The sequence below is a fragment of the Tiliqua scincoides genome, chromosome 5 (assembly GCF_035046505.1).
Source record: "Tiliqua scincoides isolate rTilSci1 chromosome 5, rTilSci1.hap2, whole genome shotgun sequence".
In the NCBI taxonomy this organism is placed as follows: domain Eukaryota; kingdom Metazoa; phylum Chordata; class Lepidosauria; order Squamata; family Scincidae; genus Tiliqua; species Tiliqua scincoides.
In genome coordinates, this window is record NC_089825.1 from 92,481,957 (window position 1) to 92,505,243 (window position 23,287).

The 23,287-nt window shown below is 47.1% G+C and overlaps 1 protein-coding gene across 1 annotated transcript; it reads right to left on the reverse strand.

Annotated features, from left to right (window-relative positions):
• Positions 1-2,118: 2,118 nt before the first annotated feature.
• On the reverse strand, positions 2,119-15,059 carry HRC (histidine rich calcium binding protein). The gene is made up of 6 exons (XM_066631227.1): positions 13,581-15,059; positions 13,027-13,097; positions 7,295-7,363; positions 7,105-7,156; positions 6,608-6,644; positions 2,119-5,611 (listed from the first exon to the last, which is right to left on the reverse strand). The coding sequence occupies exons 1-6, from the start codon at positions 14,908-14,910 to the stop codon at positions 5,575-5,577; spliced, it is 1,596 nt and encodes a 531-aa protein (XP_066487324.1). The 5' UTR covers positions 14,911-15,059; the 3' UTR covers positions 2,119-5,574.
• Positions 15,060-23,287: the final 8,228 nt, after the last annotated feature.

Here is a 23,287-nt window from a genome sequence, read left to right on the forward strand (position 1 = left end):
GGTATCACATGAGGAGAATAGGGTGTCAGCTCAATGCACCTCAACTGCAGAGGGGCCAGATTTCTCCTAGGCTTTGTGTTGTCTTCAGAAACGGATGCTACTCGCAATGTATCTGGAGGGTTTTCTTTTCCCCCCTCACACACATTGAAGAACATGTGCGGGGGGAGGGGGGGAAGCAACTGTGATGGAAGCTATTCCTGGAGCTTTTTCCAACATGACATCATGTCATTGAGGCAAGGAGACCCTGTGAAAATCTCCAGGATTGCTTTCAGAAATCGCCTGGTGCAGATTCCTGGACCACTGACACCCCTACTGAATGGTGCACAGTTTGGACAGGGGGAAGGGAAAGAGGAGCAATGGCATTTTAATGAGAGGCGCTTGCAGCTGAAGCCAAACCAGTTGATCTGGAGTTGCTCCAGCTGCCTTTTGTCCTGTGCAAACAATCTCTGGTCATGAGCTAACAACCAACCTGGGTGGACTGACAGGACCATAAAGGGGATCTGGGTCCACCCATTTTGCACACAAGTCAGGGGCCAAACTCAAAGTGACAGGCAAGATTTGTACGCCAAGGTCAGGAAAGTGGCGCTAAGGGGTGGGGGGCTGTTTACCACACAGATGCCTGAATGTTTCTGCCTTCTCCCTGCTGAGCTAAGAGCATCTTGCAGGGGGGGGGGGGAGAGAATTAAACATGCCCTCACCCCAGTGCCTTTTCCCCAGTCTTCAAATCAGCCTGCGTGAGGCAGCAAATTAGTTTGTTTCAAAAACCGGTGGTTCTGATCACAGGGTCCCCGTGTCGCATCCTGTCCTCGGCTAAAACACTTCCTTTTCAAACAGCAGCCATTTCCTCTGAAGCCATTGCATTAAGTCAGCAGTGAAGTACCTCACATCTACACCATTTGAAGAGCCTCCACGAAGAGGGAAGTAAGCTACCGCTGTTCCCTTTTATCCCCAGTCCACAGGGAAGAAAAACTGTGACTGTCGCCTATTCCTTGGCTTTGATTGAGGAAAGGATCATGGGTGATGCTGCCAATTATGCAAATATTCAACTATTTTTTCTCTAGTAGGGCAGAGGAAAATGGTTACTCTGTTCCCGAATCGTTTGCACGGTTGCTTTCCAAGAGCAGCACAACCGTTGCCAAAATCTTCTGGCACTGATTTAACGCCAAAACTATGCTGGTTAACTGCGGAAGCAGCATATGCAGCCAAAGACCCAACAGGAACATGCTGGAAAGGGCATCTCAGCTCTAGAAAGTGACCATTTTTATCGTATTTTGGTGAGAGGCTGAGGGGGCAGGGAAGGCCAACACCAGATCTCTCCATGTCTGAGGCGCCAGTGTCTGATCTCTCAGTGTCACACCAGAATGCTGCCCATCTTTTCCTAGTGGCACATCAGCCTCTACCACTCCTCTCCCATTCCTGGGTTTGAAAAGGAGGTATGGAGGAGAGTGGAGTGCAGGCTAGAGTGGCAGAGGCATAGAAAGCTGCCTTAAGCTGAGCTAGACCATTGGTCTGCCTAGCTCGATGTCGTAAATGCTGCTTGGTAGCTGCTTTCCAGGATTTCAGGCAGGTCTCACCATTCCTAGCCTTACCTGGAAATGCCAGGGATTGAAGCTGGATGCAAAACAGGTACAGGAAGTCTCCAGTTTACATCCTGGTTCCATTCCAGACAGTTGTCCAGAAGTCAAAACTGGTGTAAGTTGGAACAGCGCTATCAAGCATGTGCAAAAGCAAAATGGCCAGGTGGCTACACCTGTGAGGAAGTGCCAGTGTGGCTTCTTGCCAGCTCAGTGCTTTCAAACAGTCAGGCAGGCACAAGGCCAGACAGGTTTCGCCTGTGTGAAAGGGCCGACGCAGCTGTCCTTTCAGAGGAATATCTGTAAATCGGAGGTTAGCTGTACTCAGCCACTGAGCAACGGCCCAGGAAAGGTGCAATGAAGCAGGGAGGGGAAACTGCAAGTGGTTTTTTAAGAATAAGTGTGGAAAAGTACGTCAATGTGGAGGGAGGAAAAACTGGTCAGCTTAATTACTTTCCAATAACTTAATTACCCCTCTACTCAGCCCTGCCTTTCCCCATCTCTTGTGTCACTTTGCCAAAGCAAAGAGAGAGCTGTAGTCATATTATGTGTGTGTCAGAAGCAAAAATTTATTATCCACGAAAACAAGACAAAGCTACGGCTATAAATTAAGAATAAAAAAGGCCAATAGGAGAAGCATCTTATCACAGAGGTAGGGAGGTGGGGTTTTGATTGGAGCCAAACCATGAGAGCGCTGAAATCTGGTGTCAGGAGACACTCCAGAGGCTGGAGTTTAAGTCTTCAGTCTCCTGGGATTGACACTGGGGTTTGCCTCTTGAAGTGATGTCTATCACCACTACATAGCCAGTTGCCTCTTATTTTGACTTTTGGGGAGAATTGTATGAACTGCTAAGAGGAACTGGCATATTTCCCTGGGCAGATTACAGCAGTGGTAAACCGGGGCTCATTTGGGTTTCTCCACATTGTTTAATCTGTACCTTGTCATTCCAGGAGGAGAAACCTTTTATCACCTCATGAAACGACCAGTTCCCAGGATTAATTGGGAGGTGCAAAGCTAGCAAATGAAAAGAGAGCTCCTGTATCTTTAATCATGGAGAGAAACCAGGGTGAAAAGGAGAAGGTAGAAAAGAGTAGGTTCTCTGAAGAACCTCCAGTAGAGCAGTTGAGGTTTATGATTCGCACCACAGCAACCACAAAAAGGCTGTGGTCTGTTTCACACTGAAATGCCGGATCTATGAGCAGGTTGTGAGCCTCTGAGCCTCTGTATTCCCCATCAGTGAAATGGGTCTGTTTAAGAGCATTGAGGTAGCTTGCTGTTCCCTAGAACTGCAAGTGTTTTTGTTGTTTTTTTTAAATTATCTGCATGGGCTGCTCTATGCCATTTGTTTATCTCTCACCTTTTGTATTTGTCACCTGGAAAGAGTATTAAAGTCCCCCTTGACCAGATCTTTGCACAACTCTGTTGGTCAATGACCACGGCTGGTCAAAGGGAAAGCTTTTGTTTTCAGATTCCTGCTCTACAGAAATTCAGGTGTGGCTTTGTACTTGTATATGAAGATCTTTTTATGTTTGTCATTTGCTGTCCCAGAGTATTGGATCAAAGGGTGCAGTAGGTAATTGGCACCCCTCCCTGAGTCAACATTTTGTATCCAGCTGCATCCCACTGAGCCACTGGTTTGCACTGGCTCTGATCGGGTGGCCTGTGTGAGTGTAGTAAAAAAAAATATTTTAGAACTCAAGAAAGTAGATCCCACAAGTCTGAAGTCAGCCCATCCCTACTGCAGAAAGGGGAATTCCCACAGGTGCAGCTTGTCAGGCAAGGGTGAGCCAGTACAGAAGCTCATCCGTATCCCTGTTAAAATGCCCTATCTTCCACCATTATTAAAAGTACAGGAGTCCTCTGCACTGCGTGCCAGCTAAGCTATTATGATACTAGGAGAGATTTGTCGCCTGAGGCAATGACTGCAGTACAAATTGGCTCACTGTGATGGCTTTATCAGAAAAGGACTGTGGTAATTGTTCTGTGAAGCCTTGGAGGATCTCTTGACAGACATCTTCTGTCAAGATTTGTGGGGGTGGGGTAGGGGGAGCCATGACAGACAAGTTGTGTTAAAACAACTTCTGTCTGTAGCGCAGATCAAAAGCTGGTGCATAGAGGCGAGTTTATCCCTTGATGACTGCGGTTATCAAATGATGAACTGCATATTGTCCATACATGCAGAAGAACGAGGTGGTTAAAGTCTAAAATGGTAGAGTGAATTGTATCCCTTCAGGCTACAGGTGAGAATTTTTTTCCCCCTGCTCCCCAGTGTAAAAATATCACACAAGTTTAAAAAACGAAACCAATGCACCAGAGGGAAAGGTTGTAGCCCAGCCAACTCTCTGTTGTGCTACTTTTCTACTTGCAGGGAATAGAGATGGTATCAGGGATTGGCTGGGTCGACCCCTGAACCACCACCCCCCAGTAACCAACGCCAGTGGTAGTATTGCTGAGAGATTCATACAATATCTTCCTGGCACCCTATTTCAAATGGGAGCATAGCCCCCAGAGACCTCTTTGTTATTCCAGAGTCTCTAGGGAGTGATCCCATTGGCCAGTAAGGAGGATGGGAGAAGGACCTGCCATACAGATCTCTCAGGCAAGCTCCTCCTCCTCCCACCCTGCCCATTGGCCAATGAGCTTTCTCTCCAAAGCAGCTGCTGATGAAGATTCCATTTTGTCAAGGGGGGAGGAGGAGTGAAGGGCCCACTAATGGTAAGCTTGAGAGTGCACAGAGACCCAACATACCATGGGATGATACCATTTGACCTTCAGCCCCTGGCAGCTATTAGCAATGAGTTTTTCTCATAGAGAAGCATCCAAAGACATTGCCCATCTGCATTCTAAAATGGAACAGGACATGCTTATTTCAAAGCAATGTCACTTCATTTTGCTGCATCTGTAGACCTATGAATGATGACACCACTGATGATGAGATTTCCTGTCTCATCATGGTTTTTGTTAGTGAAGTCCACTCTCAGATTGGGTGGCAGCTCACCAAAGAAATGCAGAATCACATGATAACACATACATTTTAGCTAAGCCCAGGTGGTAGACCTGATGCTCAGAAACCAACCCTAAGCATCATCAAGCTCTAAACCAGAGATTCTTAACCGGCGGTGGTGTGGTGTGAGGGTATCCCTACCCCTTGAGGGGGGGTATGGGAACCAAATGATGGAGTACGGGTCTTGATTTCTGAACAATTAAAAAAATGGTGTTAGATGAGATTATTATCACCATTACCAATACGGATCAAGGTGTTCTGTTCCTAGCTATCTATACATAAAACTATTGACAATTTTTGAAGTCATATTAGTACCTTATAGGGCTGGCGATGGGGATGATTTTGACAATCTGGCAAAGGGGGTATGGGGACATATTGGGCAATCCATTGTGGGGTCTGTAATTGTAAAAAGGCTAAGAACACCTGCTCTAAACAATTCAAAGTTTGTAGAAAACAAGGTGTACAGAGGCATGAATTATCCCTTGCCCCAATGTGGGTTAGCTCAGCAAATCTGTATCTCCTTTCTTTGCCCAACAGCCCCTGGTCTGCGTAGATGGCATCGTAGCTATCGATCAGGGTCGAACTATATGTAATAGGCAGCTCCCTATATGTAATGGGATTCTTCTCCCCCCCCCCCTTTTTTTAAATAAAATGTAGATGTAGGACACTGAAATCTGGACTGATGAGGGTGGGTGGAAAGGCTATTTAACAACCTTTCCCTTCCTGCCATTTATCCACTCAAAACTGATTTCCTCTTCTCCTAAAATTGCATCCTTAGCTATGGGTGAAAAGATATGTGGACCTCATATCTTTTCTCCACACAGAGAGGAAAGCAATTGGGGATGTGTATGGTTAAGGAGTGGACAAAGAAAAGGGAAAACAAATCACACTGGGAGAACTCTGGAATTGCCTCTCATACATAGCTTGGCCCTAAAGGTCAAGGCTCACAAATTCCCCACTCCCCCCTTATTTTGGCTTCTCCACCAGGGGGCGCTTCAATGCTCCCGCTGCTCAAAGATAGTGGCAAATGTCCTGAAAGATAGAAAAGGAAGAGTTAAATGCCTGTTCTCTATCTATCCTGAGCATAGTTTGCTTACTTATGAACTACATGGCTAATTCTGCACTTTCTTCAAGGGTCTCAGCATAGCAGACCAAGGTCCTCAAGTGAGCTTTATAGCTGAGTGGGGATTTAAGCCTCAGTCCCAATCTATTGCTCTGATCACATGCACTTGCCCCAGCATTTGCTTATTCTTTCTATATTTATTACATTTTCTATCCTGCACGTTCTCCAAAGAGCTCAGGGCAGCGTACATGAGTTAGAGCCCAATCCTATGCCTGTCTACTCAGAAGTAAGTCCCATTATAGTCAATGGAGCTTACTCCCAGGAAAGTGTGGATAGGATTGCAGCCTTATTCTCACAACAACCTTGTGATGTAAGTTAAACTGAGAGATTGTGACTGACTCAAGCTCACTCAGGCAGCTGTGTGGCTGATTGGAACCTAGGCCTCCCTAATCTAAACCCAACACTACAGCTCACCATCTGGGCCCTATTACATTATTTTATTTATTTGTCTCTTGCCCTTCCTTCAAAGAGCTCAGAGTAGCATACATGGAATTGTCAGCTTGTCTCCCATCCAGACATATGCCAGGGTGACCCAGATCTGCGTATCTTGGGAGATCTTGTGTTATTTCCATTTCACAGATTGGGTAAACTAAGGGCTAGGAGAGACTAGTTTATCTAACATTATCTAGCTGGTCTATTGCTGAGATTGGAACTGAGGCTGCAAACCTAAGCACACTTACTAGGGAGGAAGTCCCACTGAAAAGAGTTGGACTTTCTTCAGAGCAAATGTGCATAGGATTTGTGCTTTGCCTCCAACATTTTAGATGTACAATTTCTGCTGGTTCTTGGCTGTCCTCCCTTCAACAGCAGGGGAGGCAACCTCAAAATTGAGGGGAATGGGTTTGGAGTTCAAGCACTGGGTCTCCTCAGGATTAATCAAGGTGGTGTGAGGTGATGTCACTTACTGGAATAAGGCTCCTGATAATTCATCTACAATGCTCCCTGCAGAACATAAAAGAGAATGAATCAAATTGTTTCTATGATAGTATTTTTATTTTTAAAATTTTAAACTTGCCTTTGCAGCCTAACAATTCTCCCCCCTGCCCCCCCATTTTATTTTCACAACAACCCTGTGAGGCAAGATAGTTTGAGGTTCTAACCATGACACCTCAACGGCTTTCATCTGAGCATGGATCTTTTCATCAGAGCAAGTTTTATGAAATCACCATGCTGATTTGTCCTGCAGCTCCTTCTTTGAGCTCAGGTTGTCTTACATGGAGAAGGGCTATTCCATTTTTTTACAACACCCCTGGGCAGATCAGGTGAGAGAGTGACTTGTCCAGGACCACTCAGTGAGCTTCATGGCTAAACAGGAACTCACTTGAACCCAGCTCCCATCCACCCCCCATCCCAATCCAAGTCTGGCACTATCTGCTATGCCAAAAAGGGAGAAACTACTCACCTGGCGTGCAGGCCGTCTCACACACAGGGCAAACGTAACAGTAATGGCAATACTGTAAGAAGAGAAATGGGGGGGGGGGTTGGTTTGTTACTGACAGGGCACTGCTATAATATGGTTTCTAGAACCAAAGTAGCAAGTTCTTTTGCAGGCAAAGGGAACAAGTGTTACAGGGAGAGCTTGAAACACCAACCTGACAGCTTGCACAGTGTTCACTGCGATCTCCTTCTTTACAGGGGCACTTATCGCACTCATCACAATACTAGTGTGGAGAAAAACATGAAAGGACAGGTTATGTGGGGGTGGGCAGCAAGAGCAACACAGTTTCTCCCCCATACTTGAGCACGTCTAGCCAGCATGTTTGCCTGCCAGCCCCAACAGAGGCACTCTACACAACACTGATGCAACCTGGTGTCTCAACAATATATAGTTATTTCCCCCCTCTCCCCGCCCAGAGCAAACTCACCATCTCCTTGGGTGCTGGGTGCTCACATAGCCCTGGGTGCTGGACGATAACCCAGACAGCCTGCCTGTCCCTTTAAACATTCCGGATTACTTGATCACAATCCAGAAATTCCTTGGTACCTTTCGATTGACTGCTGAATCAAGACAGAAGGCAGCTGTCCTCTTGCTGTTCGTTTCTGTCCCCTTCATTTGGTTCTCTGCTTATTGAGCAAGCAAGACTTCAAGTGTGCCACTCAGCAGGCAGGGATGTGAAAAGTCTAGTGGGGAATGGGTTGGAGGAGTCACAGCTCTTCCCCCCATCCTGCTGTAACATCAAATTTAAAGGGAAAAGAAGAATTTCCAGGTCGCAGCTCGGCAACCGTTTCAGCAAGAAAGGATTTAGCTGCTACCTCATTCATTCACCAGTTATCTCACCCACATTTCTTCCCTGCCTGGATAGCTGATCAAGGTGGAAGATGGACACACAAGCCAGCATAAGAAACTCGGAGGGGGGGGGGGGTTCAGAAAGGCCTGCAGTGCCTCCTGAAAGGGGCAGGCAACTGGTATACCTAGAGTGTCAGGGGAGGCAATGCCCTGGGGTGCCACCTGGCAGGGGTGCTGCCGCAACCTCCTCCCCTTCCGCCCATTCCTCCCTCAAGGCCCCTTTACAGGGCTTTAGAAAACCTTCTGAGGCCTCCAGAAGTCCTAAAAACATCAAACCCAAAGTGACCTTTATAGGCCTTCCAGCGACCTCAGAAGACCTGCTGGGCTTCGGGGAGGCCACACACAGCCTCTCTGCCCCTCAAAAGACCTAAAAATGTCACTTCTGGTTTTTCCCAAAAACTAGAAGTGACATTTTTAGGGAGGGGGATTTTGAGGGGGATTTTGGCTGGCACAGGGGGCCAGGATTGCAGTTGGGGCAGGCATTATCTACAGGCTGTGATATGGCAATTCTACACCCCCTTTTCCAACCGCTCCCCACTGTACAGTTGTCCAAGCAGGCCTTCCTGCTTCTTTTCTGATAGCATTCCTATTAAATGTGCTATTAACAGCCAAGTGTGCTATTAACCGCCAAAAACCAAAAGCATGGCAGTTTTCCTCCTATCACCGTATCTGCATGCTACAAAAGCGTTTAAGTGCTACATTTCTTAGTAAATCCGTGAAGCTGAATTTAATACCAGACTATCACTGGAATACTGCAAACCACCCTGCAATGGAATGAAGGGTTTTGTTCCTCCGAAAAGAAGTAGGGGTGCCGATGCTTTCATTGGCTCTGCTTGTGTGTTTGTAGCTGCAGCCCAGCAGTCACAGGAGCAAGCCCAGTAAAAAAGCTGGTGACCCTACTGTGAAGTGAGAAAACAGAAATCAGAGCAGTCTGGGAGGGGGCTGGGACCGGCGGAGGCTCGACAACAAGAGGTTGTCAAGTGTGTGCCAGCAGAATAGCCGGTGCAGATGTGAGAAGCCCCACTGCAGGTCCTGTGGCTTTCATCGGAGGAAGGGGACAAAAGTCTCCTTCCCCCAAGGAAACCTCTGGCGGCTTCCCAGCACCCATGGGATACAGCAGTTGTGATTTTGGCGCCGCTGTTCCTCTGGGCTCCAGGAAGGATAGGATTGGGCGGCCCGGCAGTTGTCTCAAATGTTGAATGGGGAGAGGGCTGTTTTGCTCCATCCACCTCCGCTGTACCTCCTCTAATTCCTGGATTTGAAATGGAAGAGGAGAAATCGAGTGGAAGTCTGGAGGTGAAAGGGGTGGGCTAGGGTGTTTGGAAGTGCTTGAGAATGACTCTACTGAGCAACAGAAAGGACTGTTTCTGTATGCTGGAATCTTCAACACTAGCCAACCCTTGAAATCCTGCTGTGGGTCCACCTACCCAGTAGCCTAGCTAGAGGGGGGCAAAACGGTAAGTACTACAGGTGCTGAAACGCTCTGTGTAAGCAGCCCCTCCTACTCAGCACTGAAGCCATTCCAAGCAGTGGTGTCAACACGCAGGCGCTCACTGAACCAAATGGCATCTCCTGTGTGTTGCCGTTGCTGCCCGGAAGGCTCCGGAAGTGAGTGGGAGGGACTGTTTAGACAGCATGTTGTGGCACCTGCAGTACTTACCATTTTGCCCCTCTCTAGCTATGCTACTGCTTCTGCCCCTTCCCAAGGCTCTCGTACCCCCCCCCCGCCCCAGTATTATTGTAAATTTTACATTGAAAGCTGCTTTGGAAGCCTACCTGGCCAAAAAGCAGGGTATCTAAAAATAAATGAATGTGCTTTCCATCCCTATTCTTCACTCCTCCACAGCTGCAGCTCCTCTCCTTCCATCCTGAAAGCAGCTGAGTGAACTTGAGAGCAGAAGGAGATGTGTTCCTTCCCTCCTCACCCTGATTGGTGCAGGGGCAGGCTCTATGGAGCTTCCAGCTTTTGACATATCTCCATCACAAATGTATAGCGGTTTTATACTGTTGTCACGAATACAGGGAATTGTATCCAGTTCCCTGGTAAAACAACGGCCACTGTGCACAGGAGTGAGATGCTTCCCCTGCAGTTGGGGCTTCACTCTGCACCCTGTCTCCCCAAATTGTGCCCCTTTTAAAGGGCCACTGGTGCACCTGCCCCCAGCCCCCTCCACTGACAGTGGAATCAGGCCAGACAGGGCAGTGCTGCTATTATTAAGACTTTCTGAGAATATTCATATAAGTTTATACAGATATCCCTAATCCAAAGTGCTTGGGACCAGAAGTGTTTTGGATACAAGATTTTTCCATATTTCGGAATACTTGCTCCTACGTAATGAGCGATCTTGGGGATGGGGCCAAAGTTTAAACACAAAATTCATTTCTGCTTTTTATACCCTTTATGCACATAGCCTGAAGATAATTTTATCCAATATTTTTAATAACAGTGCTTACAAAACAAGGTTTGTGCATGAAACACAGTTTGTGATTTTATTTCTTTAGGCAAAAATCTTTTTTTTTTAAATGCATGTTGCTGCTCAAAAAAGTTGCATATTTTGGAATTCTGGATAAGGGGTACTCAACCTGCTGTTGTTTTTCAATTACAAGTAGTTCACAGCAGTGGCATAGCTAATTCACCTGGTGCCAATTTTGGAGCCCCTCCCAATAGTCCCACCCCCCCAGTCGCTGAACCCTTTAAACAGGGACTTCCAGTTCTCATGAAAACCAGATGTTACTATTTAAAGACTCTGGGAGTTCTTTCAAGTTGTGGGGAGGCTGCTTGCTCACACACACACACCCCCGCCCCGCAACTCAGAATGCCCACTGAAGCCTTTAAGGTTCTTCCACTTTTTGTGAAAACTGGAAGTCCCTGTTTAAGCCTCCAAGAGCACCACCTGTCAGTGTGGAGCCCGGGGCAATTGCCCCCACACACCCCTTAGCAACACCACTGATTCAACAAAGCAATTTATATAGGAAAACAAATCAACAAATGGTTCCCTGTTCCCAAAGGGCTCAATGTCTAAAAAGAGATGCCAAAGAGACACCAGTAACAGCCCATGGGAAAGATGCCATGCTGGGGTGAAGAGGGACAGTTGCTCTCCCCCTATTAATTAGAAGAGGTCACCAAGGTAAAGTCTCTGCCCAGTTAGCAGGAATGACCACAATGCTATGTGGTCACTATGGCCATGAGGTCATGTGCTAGCTGAGGTCATGTACTAGTGCCACAGGTTGAAGAGCCCTGCAATGGCCTCTTGCTGATACAGCAGAATGGAAAGTAGTGCATATAAGCTATGTCCACACAAGCAGTGCTGATGCCATGTTGCTGAGGGCACTGGGCAAAGCCCTATACCGGGCCTCCATCTGCCCCCTGATGGCACCCGAAGAGCTATTATTGTCACCAGTACTGAGAGTTCAGGATTTAGCCCAGCCACTTGGGCCATCTAATGGTAATAGATCCACAGCCGTGGTCCAACCTGGCTGATCCCTGCATAAAAGGGCAAAATGCATTAAGTACTCCAGTAGGGGATACCTACAGTGATGGTTGGACAAAGAGAAGTAACTCTCCTCATTAAAAAGGAATGCATACTCCCAAAGTTCTTTTACTTTGTTTCTGCATGCCGTGTGAGTAGAGGCAGGATCAAAGCAAACTCACAAAAGTATGGGTGTCTCCTAACTCAGAGTGATATCTGAATTTTTTGTTTCCAGTGGGGCAAATGGCAGCTTTGGGGAGGGTCACTTTAGATTTTGAACATGGCATCAGGGGAAGCTAGACACCTCCTTCCTCGGTACCGCTACTCTGATCCAAGTGAAAAAAATCAAAACACTAAGAATTCAGTCATGCATCTCCTGCATGATGTGTAATTTGGACTTACGGTATTTGTATCGACATAAGCTACATAAGAAGAGAGTTGCACCATACATAGGACAGCATGGCTAGAGTAGGGGAAGACACAGGGAAAGTTCAGCAGAGCCAAAATGCTTGGAATGAGCATAGTTGCATGGCAGTAAGATGTGCAAAATAAAACAAACTCTCACCAAAGGCACAATTATAAAGGAAGAGAGAAGCCAGGAGAAATCATGACACAAGGTAAACTAAGCCCACATTGTTTTAGAGGGACAACGGGGAGACAGGGGTAGAATTCTCCTTGGAAGAGGTACCATCAAATGCTCAGTCCAGGTATTAGTGTTTCAGCAAAAGGAGATAGGGAAAAGCCCTGCCTGCCTTGGAAAAGGCAGAGAAAGACTGCTGTGGAATAAACTGCCAGGCGAATCTGACATGAAGGGGCAACAAAGGCTTGGGGCATGCATCTACCCCAGGAAGAGACACTGACCTTGGACAGTACATTTTTTGCCAATCAAAACCCATTGAACTGAGTTGAATATGTGAACATGCATGTGAAGGTTTCCCAGTGGTGTAGCTAATGACCATGTAGCCCGGTGCCAAGCTCAAAAATGTTGCCCCGGAAGTGACATCACACCCAGGCTTTTTAAAAAGTGAAAATTGGGAGTAACCCACCTTCTCCCCCCCAGCAGCTTACCACCCACTTGCTCTGCTGCCTCCCCCAAGTTAGTGACATAGCTAAGGCATCTATGTGCAACTATCTGTCAAAGAAGATCTTGTAGCCCCCCCCCCCCGCATGACAAAATCAAATTTAATTAAGTAAATAAATAAAAAGTTATTGGTTCCATGCTGAATCATAGCAACATCTCATTGTCACTCAGAACAAACAGTCTCATAGGTCAGTTTGGAGTTAAGTAAATCCACTTTTTGTTCCACAAGTCAGTCGTGTTTTCATTGTCTGGTTAATTGGCCATAACTTTTGATAGAAAACAGATATTCCAGTGCCATTTGTTTCATTTCATTCTGCATTAAATTATCTTTCCAATGATATATAACATTATTCATACATACCAAGATTTTCACAATTTTGTCACTAGTGTCAAGCTCAGCTTGTTGCCCCCCTAAAGCTTGATGCCCGGTGCAACTGCTACCCGCTGCACCCCCTTAGCTATGCCACTGAGGTTTCTTTTCATTACCTTGCAAAAGGCACAGTAGTGGCAAAGAGATCCTGTCTCGTAGTCCTCATCGTCGTCGTCTTCATCCTCTTCTGCAGTAGAAGAGAGATACAGTGATACAGCTGTCCTTCCTGGGTGTTTATGGAATGATAGGGCAGAGGCCTAGAGGGTCGGGAGGGCATAGAGAAGCAAGGTGGGCAAGGGGCCTCGTGGGCTGGGGCTAGAAAGAAGGGTTTCTGAGTTCACCAAAGAAAGGAGTTGGGTGCATTGGGTTTGGAGTGCAGCAGGGAGACTGATCTCTGCACAGCTGGTCGATTAAAAGTGCAAGAGAAGGGTTTCAGAGCTTGCATTCTTTATAGGTGGAAGTGAATGCACTGGGAGCCACAGTTTGTGACTCCTCTGGAACACTCATGAAATTTAATGTGTCAGGGCAACCCGGGGGGGGGGGGAGAAACAGAATTACTGGTACTTTCTGGCATCTTTGTTTCCCCTAACAGCACCAAACATTGTCCTGTCACACCCGACCCAATCTTTCCGCCCACCATCACACTCAGCAATCATTGATTGGGGTTTACCTTCATCACCTTCATGGTGTTTCTTGGTCTTTACATGGCCTTCATGTTTGCGGTGCTTGTGCTTCTGTCCTTCCTCCTCCTCCTCCTCCTCTTCTTTGGATTCCTTTTTATGGTGATGACGATGGTGCTCTTTGTCTTCATCTTTCTTATGGTGATGATGGCCACCATGATGATGGTGCCCATGGGCATCTTCCTCATCGTCGTCGTCGTCGTCATCGTCATCATCATCCTTTTGGTGATGGTGCTTACTGTAATGTTCATGATGGTGATGTTCATCATCGTCATCGTCGTCGTCGTCGTAATCATCATGGTGGTGGTGATGGTGGTAGTGATGTTTGTCATCGTCATCATCGTCGTCGTCGTCGTCGTCGTCATCTTTGTGGTGTTGATGATGTCCATGATGTTCGTGATGGTGGTGGTGATGTTTGTCATCATCATCATCATCATCATCATCATCATCATCATCTTTGTGGTGTTGATGATGTTCATGATGGTGGTGGTGATGTTTGTCGTCATCATCATCATCATCATCATCATCATCATCATCTTTGTGGTGGTGCCCATGATGTTCATGATGGTGATGATGTACGTGTTTGTCATCGTTGTCGTCGTCATCGTCGTCGTCGTCGTCATTGTCGTGGTGGTGGTCTCCATGATGTTCATGACGATGGTGATGATGTTTGCCATCGTCGTCGTCGTCGTCGTCGTCTTCATCATGGTGGTGGTGGTGCCCATGATGTTCATGGTAGTGGTGATGTACATGTTTGTCATCGTCATCATCATCATCGTCATCATCATCATCATGGTTTTGATGATGTCCATGATGTTCATGGTGGTGATGATGAACATGTTTGTCATCGTCATCGTCATCGTCATCGTCATGGTGGTGGTCTCTATGATGTTCATGATGGTGGTGGTGATGTTTGTCATCATCATCATCATCATCATCATCATCATCATGGTGGTGATGACTGCTATGGTGTTCCTCATGGTGGTGGTGGTGGTGATGCTTATCTTCGTCATCGTCATCATCATCATGATGAGGATGATGGCCTTCTTGGTAATGTCCACCTTCATGATGGTGCGTGGCATGGTGATGATGATCATCATCGTCATCGTCATCACCATCATCATCGTGCGAATGGTGATGCCCGTGATGATGGTGCTCTTTTGGATGTTGGTGTTCATCCTCGTGGTGGTGGCCAGGGTGCTCTACATCTCCATGATGGTGGTGCTGCTGCTGCTGCTCCTCTCCATGTGCTCTGGGGAGCTGGAATGAGCAGAGCAGGACCAGAAGGAGGCCCAGCGTCCAGGCCTTCCAGGAAGCCATAGCAGAAGGGAGGTATACAGTTTGCACCCAGAAGTCCCTGTAAGCAGTCCCAGAGGCAGGAAAAGGAAGGCAGGCAACACAGAAGGAGAACTAAGGGGTAGAACTACACAGTTTCCAGCCTGGGGTTTGTGTGAGCGACGTCTACAGCTGGCCTAGATTAGCCCCTCAACCCCAGCCAATGGCTGTCCAGCTCAGCCTCCAAGATAGACGAGAAAGCCGAGCCATGGGCCCTGCCATGCCCTTATATGAGGTGGCTGGGCTACAGGGGGTGGGGAGGAAAGGAGAGGCAGCTCAACTGCTTGCCATAGTGCCAGGCTATTATTAGCTGTGTCAGGAGCAACTGTACCTCACTCCCTCCAAGTGACAAGGAAGCCGGCAGAGTTTCAGAGCAAGGAGAAATTGGAGCCTGAGGGACGCCGAGGCTCTCTGAGGAAAAGGGTGCATGCTAATGCAATAGGGAGATTGGAAACTCAAAATCTTGGGGTCTTTAGTGCCTAAGGGTTAAAGAGGCCTTATCCTGCACTTCTGCACTTGCTGGAAGGAGAGGAAAACCAAGTGGGTTTAGGGTTGATATTTGGTTATTTTTCAATCAAGCAGATCAAAAATTGGGGAGGGGGTCTTTTTTTCCCCCTTCTGAATTTATTTGACTATTTAGGGGTTTTAATTTCTACTCTGATTCATTTTGTTGTTTTAAGTTTGACCTAAATGCCAGAAGTGAGTTTCCTTAAGTGCACTACTTTGAAATAAATCGACAAAGGCAATTTATCCCTATCTGTGTTTTGTTTCTGTTTTTGGAGAAAGCATAAAACTGCTGGTTAACTTGAGAGGTGGAAGGGGTGAAATTGAGAGGGGGTGAAAGTTGCAATCTCTGGGGTTTCGGGAAAGACTCAGAGCAGCAGAATGGGTGAATGGACCTGGGGTTTCCATGTTTTTGAAGAGGTAAGTGCTGATTAAGCAGATCAGCAGGAATTCAGACTCCTGGGTTCTGTGAGAGAAATGAAGGGGTCAGGGGGTGATGCTCCTGAGTATTTCATCAAGAGGCAAGAGTGAACCGTCGGGGGGCACACATTCTCAACAGTGTCAGGAATGTGCTGATGGGTCCCAATGGCTGAAACTGAATCCACAGAGCTGGCTGAGGTCTATAAATACTTACGCAGCACTGCAATGGCCTGAGGGGCGTTAGTGGTGTCCAGTTCTCTAGATGACAGTGCAGGAACGGTCTATGACAAGTCACCATCCAGCCAATCAGGCTGTTTCTGTCTGGACCCCAGAAGATACCTGAAATGAAGCATGGTATTAACTGTCCAGGTGTAACAGTTGCACATGACACTGTAATCACACAACATTAACACTCAAACGAAACTAGCTACTTTAAGCAGAGGCATTAACTGTAAGGGGAGAGGGGTGTTTGTGTGAAGGAACTGTGGGCTGACATCACTTGGAGCTGCTGCTGCTATGAGAGGGGAGAGAGAGAGAGATGAAAATGTGTCGTCCTGCCTCCCCACCCCACTTCAGTAGTGGAGGTGCCAGAAAACTGACCTCCTGTAGTTACTTCTTCCCCACAGTGTATCACCTGCTTGCTCTTCATTAGCAGAAGGTGTTACTTTGCTAGAATGAGATGGGTCCTGTGCCGTATCAAAGCGGAGAGCTCTGGCCCGGGAGCTGCATCTTGGCAGATTTTTTTCACCGGACCCCACTGGAAAGTGTGGTGTTGCCTGGCAGCAGGGTCAGCTTGCTCATGATGCCAGTTGAGACGGTTGCCTCAGGCAGCAGACCGCTACCTACATTTGCCACTCCTCCTTCTGAGGTGTCCTGGATTCAAAAACCAAGAGAGGAACAAAACCGAAGAGGGACAACATAAGAACAGCCCCACTGGATCAGGCCATAGGCCCATCTAGTCATAAGAACATAAGAACAGCCCCACTGGATCAGGCCATAGGCCCATCTAGTCCAGCTTCCTGTATCTCACAGCGGCCCACCAAATGCCCCAGGGAGCACACCAGATAACAAGAGACCTCATCCTGGTGCTCTCCCCTACATCTGGCATTCTGACTTAACCCATTCCTAAAATCAGGAGGTTGCGCATACACATCATGGCTTGTACCCCATAATGGATTTTTCCTCCAGAAACTTGTCCAATCCCCTTTTAAAGGCGTCTAGGCTAGACGCCAGCACCACATCCTGTGGCAAGGAGTTCCACAGACCGACCACGTGCTGAGTAAAGAAATATTTTCTTTTGTCTGTCCTAACCCGCCCAACACTCAATTTTAGTGGATGTCCCCTGGTTCTGGTATTATGTGAGAGTGTAAAGAGCATCTCCCTATCCACTCTGTCCATCCCCTGCATAATTTTGTATGTCTCAATCATGTCCCCCCTCAAGCGTCTCTTTTCTAGGCTGAAGAGGCCCAAACGCCGTAGCCTTTCCTCATAAGGAAGGTGCCCCAGCCCCGTAATCATCTTAGTCGCTCTCTTTTGCACCTTTTCCATTTCCACTATGTCTTTTTTGAGATGCGGCAACCAGAACTGGACACAATACTCCAGGTGTGGCCTTACCATCGATTTGTACAACGGCATTATAATACTAACCATTTTGTTCTCAATACCCTTCCTAATGATCCCAAGCATAGAATTGGCCTTCTTCACTGCCACCGCACATTGGGTCGACACTTTCATCGACCTGTCCACCACCACCCCAAGATCTCTCTCCTAATCTGTCACAGACAGCTCAGAACCCATCAGCCTATATCTAAAGTTTTGACTTTTTGCCCCAATGTGCATGACTTTACACTTACTGGCATTGAAGCGCATCTGCCATTTTGCTGCCCATTCTGCCAGTCTGGAGAGATCCTTCTGGAGCTCCTCACAATCACTTCTGGTCTTTACCACTTGGAAAAGTTTGGTGTCGTCTGCAAACTTAGCCACTTCACTGCTCAACCCTGTCTCCAGGTCATTTATGAAGAGGTTGAAAAGCACCGGTCCCAGGACAGATCCTTGGGGCACACCGCTTTTCACCTCTCTCCATTGTGAAAATTGCCCATTGACACCCACTCTCTGCTTCCTGGCCTCCAACCAGTTCTCAATCCACGAGAGGACCTGTCCTCTAATTCCCTGACTGTGGAGTTTTTTCAGTAGCCTTTGGTGAGGGACCGTGTCAAACGCCTTCTGAAAGTCCAGATATATAATGTCCACGGGTTCTCCCGCATCCACATGCCTGTTGACCTTTTCAAAGAATTCTATAAGGTTTGTGAGGCAAGACTTACCCTTACAGAAGCCATGCTGACTCTCCCTCAGCAAGGCCTGTTCGTCTATGTGTTTTGAGATCCTATCTTTGATGAGGCATTCCACCATCTTACCCGGTATGGATGTTAGGCTGACCGGCCTATAGTTTCCCGGGTCCCCCCTCTTTCCCTTTTTAAAAATAGGCGTGACATTTGCTATCCTCCAATCTTCTGGCACTGTGGCCGTTTTGAGGGACAAGTTGCATACCTTAGTCAAGAGATCTGCAACTTCATTCTTCAATTCCTTAATAACCCTTGGGTGTATGCCATCAGGGCCCGGTGACTTATTGATCTTTAATTTATCAATGAGGTCTGAAACATCTTCTCTTTTAACCTCTATCTGACTTAACTCCTCGGTTAGGAGGGGCCGTTCGGGCAGCGGTATCTGCCCGAGGTCTTCTGCCGTGAAGACAGATGCAAAGAACTCATTTAATTTCTCTGCCATCTCTAAGTCTCCTTTTATCTCCCCTTTCCCTCCCTCACCATCCAGAGGGCCAACCGCTTCTCTGGCGGGTTTCCTGCTTCTAACATATTTGAAGAAGCTTTTATTATTCCCCTTAATGTTGCTGGCCATGCGTTCCTCATAGTCTCACTTGGCCTCCCCTATCACCTTCTTACATTTCTTTTGCCACAGTTTATGTTCCTTTTTATTCTCTTCATTAGGGCAAGACTTCCATTTATGGAAGGAAGCTTCCTTGCCCTTCACAGCCTCTCTAACTTGGCTGGTTAGCCATGCGGGCACTCTCCTGGATTTAGTGGAACCCTTCTTTCTTTGCGGTATACACCTCTGCTGGGCCTCTATTACTGTTGTTTTAAGCAGCCTCCATGCACTCTGGAGAGACTGGACTCTTTTTACCCTCCCTTTCAACCTCCTTCTAACCAGCCTCCTCATTTGAGGGAAGTCCGCCCGTCGGAAGTCAAGGGTTTTTGTTAGAGATTTGCCTGGTATTCTTCCCCCAACGTGCACGTCAAAACGGATCGCAGCATGATCACTGTTCCCCAATGGCTCAGTAACGTTTACATCTCTAACCAGGTCCTGTGTACCGCACAAAAGTAAATCCAGAGTCACCTGTCCTCTGGTGGGCTCCGTGTCCAGCTTCCTGTATCTCACAGCGGCCCACCAAATGCCCCAGGGAGCACACCAGATAACAAGAGACCTCATCCTGGTGCCCTCTCCTGCATCTGGCATTCTGACATAGCCCATTTCTAAAATCAGGAGGTTGTACATACACATCATGGCTTGTACCCCGTAATGGATTTTTCCTCCAGAAACTTGTCCAATTCCCTTTTAAAGGCGTCCAGGCTAGATGCCGTCACCACATCCTGGGGCAAGGAGTTCCACAGACCAACCACATGCTGAGTAAAGAAATATTTTCTCTTGTCTGTTCTAACTCTCCCAACACTCAATTTTAGTGGATGTCCCCTGGTTCTGGTGTTATGTGAGAGTGTAAAGAGCATCTGGAGGAGAGGAGAAGAGTGACAGGCTAGAGTGTGTCTCTGGTACTAGCCCATCATACTCATCTCTTCCACACTTCCATTCTGTTCTCTTCCTCAAGGGAGCAGGAGGAGGTGGCTGGTCAGCCGTTGGGTAAGGAGGTAACATTTGGCACAGCAAGGTGACATGCATGGGGAGGTGGCATTCTAGACACTGCCTCAGGCACCAGGAAGTCTTGGTCTGGCCCTGCCTGGCAACTCACATTCATGAACACACAAGCAGCCCTCTTGCACCAAATACTTTGTTTTTAAACACTGCGCACATACGTTATCGCATCTTCAACAAGGCATTTCTTCTCTCAGACACACCAGGGAATGCTTCTTCTAAGGTAGCGCCAACTTAGAAGAGGCATTCCCTCCCCTTTCCTTCATGAAAGAGGAGATACGCCTCTTTCCAGACCCCCCCCGATTTTGTAAGTCCTTGTGTTTAAAATAATTACTGTAACCACGTGTGTTTTTTTTTTAAACTGTCCAATTAATCAAGGTGATCGATTTAGTTGATCAAAAGATTTTGAACTCGTTCAGCTAGCTGATCAGCTGACTTCATGTCACAGCCCTAATGCAAAGCTATTTCCCCTGCACTGCAAGGTGGTTTTTAGGTCACAGAATAATCTTTTTTTTTTTGTAAACAGTTAAACCCTCTGATCATTGGTAGTCAACGCTGATGCCCCTGAAAAGCTAATGAGAATAAGTCGTGTTCATTAAATAGCCATTTCCTTTGATTGGCCAGAATGCTCGGGGCCTCTTTTTAAAAAAGGAAAAATAGAACCCCTTGACAATGAGATAGGGTCTCAATCCTTAAAGTTTGGTTCCACATTCAATTTCCTCACTCACTCACTCAGTACATAGTATTGGCAACCTTCAGTCTCGAAAGACTATGGTATCGCACTCTGAAAGGTGGTTCTGGCACAGCGTCTAGTATGGCTGAAAAGGCCAATCCGGGAGTGACAATCCCTTCCACACTGGGAGCAAGTGCAGTCTGTCCCTGGTCTGTCTCCCTGGCTATGGGCCTTCCTTCTTTGCCTCTTTGCCTCAGACTGTTGGCCAAGTGTCTCTTCAAACTGGGAAAGGCCATGCTGCACAGCCTGCCTCCAAGCAGGCCGCTCAGAGGCCAGGGTTTCCCACTTGTTGAGGTCCATTCCTAAGGCCTTCAGATCCCTCTTGCAGATGTCCTTGTATCGCAGCTGTGGTCTACCTGTAGGGCGCTTTCCTTGCACGAGTTCTCCATAGAGGAGATCCTTTGGGATCCGGCCATCATCCATTCTCACGACATGACCGAGCCAACACAGGCACCTCTGTTTCAGCAGTGCATACATGCTAAGGATTCCAGCATGTTCCAGGACTGTGTTGTTAGGAACTTTGTCCTGCCAGGTGATGCCGAGAATTCGTCGGAGGCAGCGCGTGTGGAAAGCGTTCAGTTTCCTCTCCTGTTGTGAGCAGAGAGTCCATGACTCGCTGCAGTACAGAAGAGTACTCAGGACGCAAGCTCTGTAGACCTGGATCTTGGTATGTTCCGTCAGCTTCTTGTTGGACCAGACTCTCTTTGTGAGTCTGGAAAACATGGTAGCTGCTTTACCAAAGCATTTGTTTAGCTCGGTATCGAGAGAAAGAGTGTCGGAGATCATTGAGCCAAGGTACACAAAGTCATGGACAACCTCCAGTTCATGCGCAGAGATTGTAATGCAGGGAGGTGAGTCCACATCCTGAACCATGACCTGTGTTTCCTTTAGGCTGATCGTCACTCAGTACATAGGACTCCCATATCAATCAGTATGTGTGAATGGATGCAAGTTTTGTGTTTTGTAATGATAGGACTGTTGCATCTATAGCATTTGATCCACAATGGCTCATTATTACTGGTCCAAGACTTCTTGATGCCTGAAGCAGCAAGCCAAATGCTGCCCTGCCTTCCCTTACCCAACGATGTGCCAACCTCTGCTCCTCCTACTCACCAATGCTCTAGCTCAGCACTCTCCTCCCGTCCACTTTTCCTTTCCATCTCCCTCTTCCTCGTCTAATCCAGGGAGTGGAAGGAGACAGAGGAGCAGTGGAGGCATGTAGCCAGGCAGAGATAGGCACCTCTTACCAATCTGCTACCTGAGGCGACCACTTCATTTGGCCTCATGGAAATGGGCCAATCCTGTGGATCATTCACACACATACAAGCAATCACTTGATGCCCTAGTTCTCTGCTAATGCTAGCATCTCTGCAGATGCTACCCTGGTATATGACTGTATTTGGGGAAAGGTTACACATCTGTGCTTTTAAAAGGTTACTATGTATATACTTTTAACAATTATAGTCAGAGGGACTTACTCCTGGGTAAGTGTGGGTAGGATTGCAGCCTAGGATTGTTAAAAAATTTCTTGCTTGGTGATGTCACTTCCAGTCATGACATCACTTCCAGAGCGTCCTGACAGATTCTCATTCTAAAAAGTGGGTTCCGGTGGTAAAAGTTTGAGAAAAACTGCTGTAAGGTATTCTTTCATTTTCACCTTCCCCCCCTCCCAGAAACATTTATTTTATTCATATGCAGGTTTAATAGAATGATCACTTATTCAACTCTTGACTGAAGCAATTCCTGGGAATATTTTTTCCCTCAGCATAATGTAATTGTTGGAAATTCCGGGTGGCCCTGTTAAAATTCTCCCAGATTGCTTTTAGTAAGAGATTGATGCTAATTTCTGGAGACTCCAGGCCAGTCCTGGAAGGTTGGCAACCCTTGTGGCCTAGGCCTGCAGACTCATGCAGCAGACAAGGTGATAAAAAGTGGAGACTGTACCATTTCAATTGCAAGGGTATGGTATGCCATTTTTGAATGTTCACTGCACACAGAAAACTAGCATGCCGGGGACAGAAAGTTTGAAACTAGCTTTTATCCTGGGATCGTTGATTACCTATTTGTAGGGAATATTCGACATGGGAGAATTGTGTTTTTTTTTAAGTGACCCTCTCACCCATGGTCCAAAGCGGTGCAGTCTGCCCTACCAGCTCATTTTGTGGCACGTGTAGATCAGACTCGGGGATCTGTGTGCCAGCCCAACTTCAAATGGAATTGATCTCTGAGCAGTTGAGTGGGTGATTTGACAAGAGGCTCTTCTCTCCATTAAGAAACCCATGGAGCTGGTTATCGGCGCCTCTGGTACTTCATTCATCTTGCTTACAAGCAGATCATGCTCCTCTTTAAATCCTTGCATTGCTTCCCTGTGTGCTTCTGGGTTCAGCACACGCAACTTGTCTTTACCTTCATAGATTCATCCTTCCCTACCCATCAAATCCTATCCATACATTTCGCTCCAGCCCATTTTATTTGTTAAGCATGGAGTACTACAGTTGGAAGGTGTCTTAGAGGTAATCTAATCCAGCCCGCTGCTCACCCCAGGCAACTACAGCATCCCTGACAAATGACTATGATGCTTTTCCAGGTCCACCACCCTCAACTGTTTGGGAGTCCTTCTGCTCTCTCCATCCATCCATCCATCCTCTCTTGCTGCTGCTTCAAATACCTTCTTAAAACCTGCCCTTTCCCACAAAACTTTAGGTACCACACCGTAGTCCTTACCCCTTCTATAATTAAGTACATGTAATGGAAACAACTGCAAAT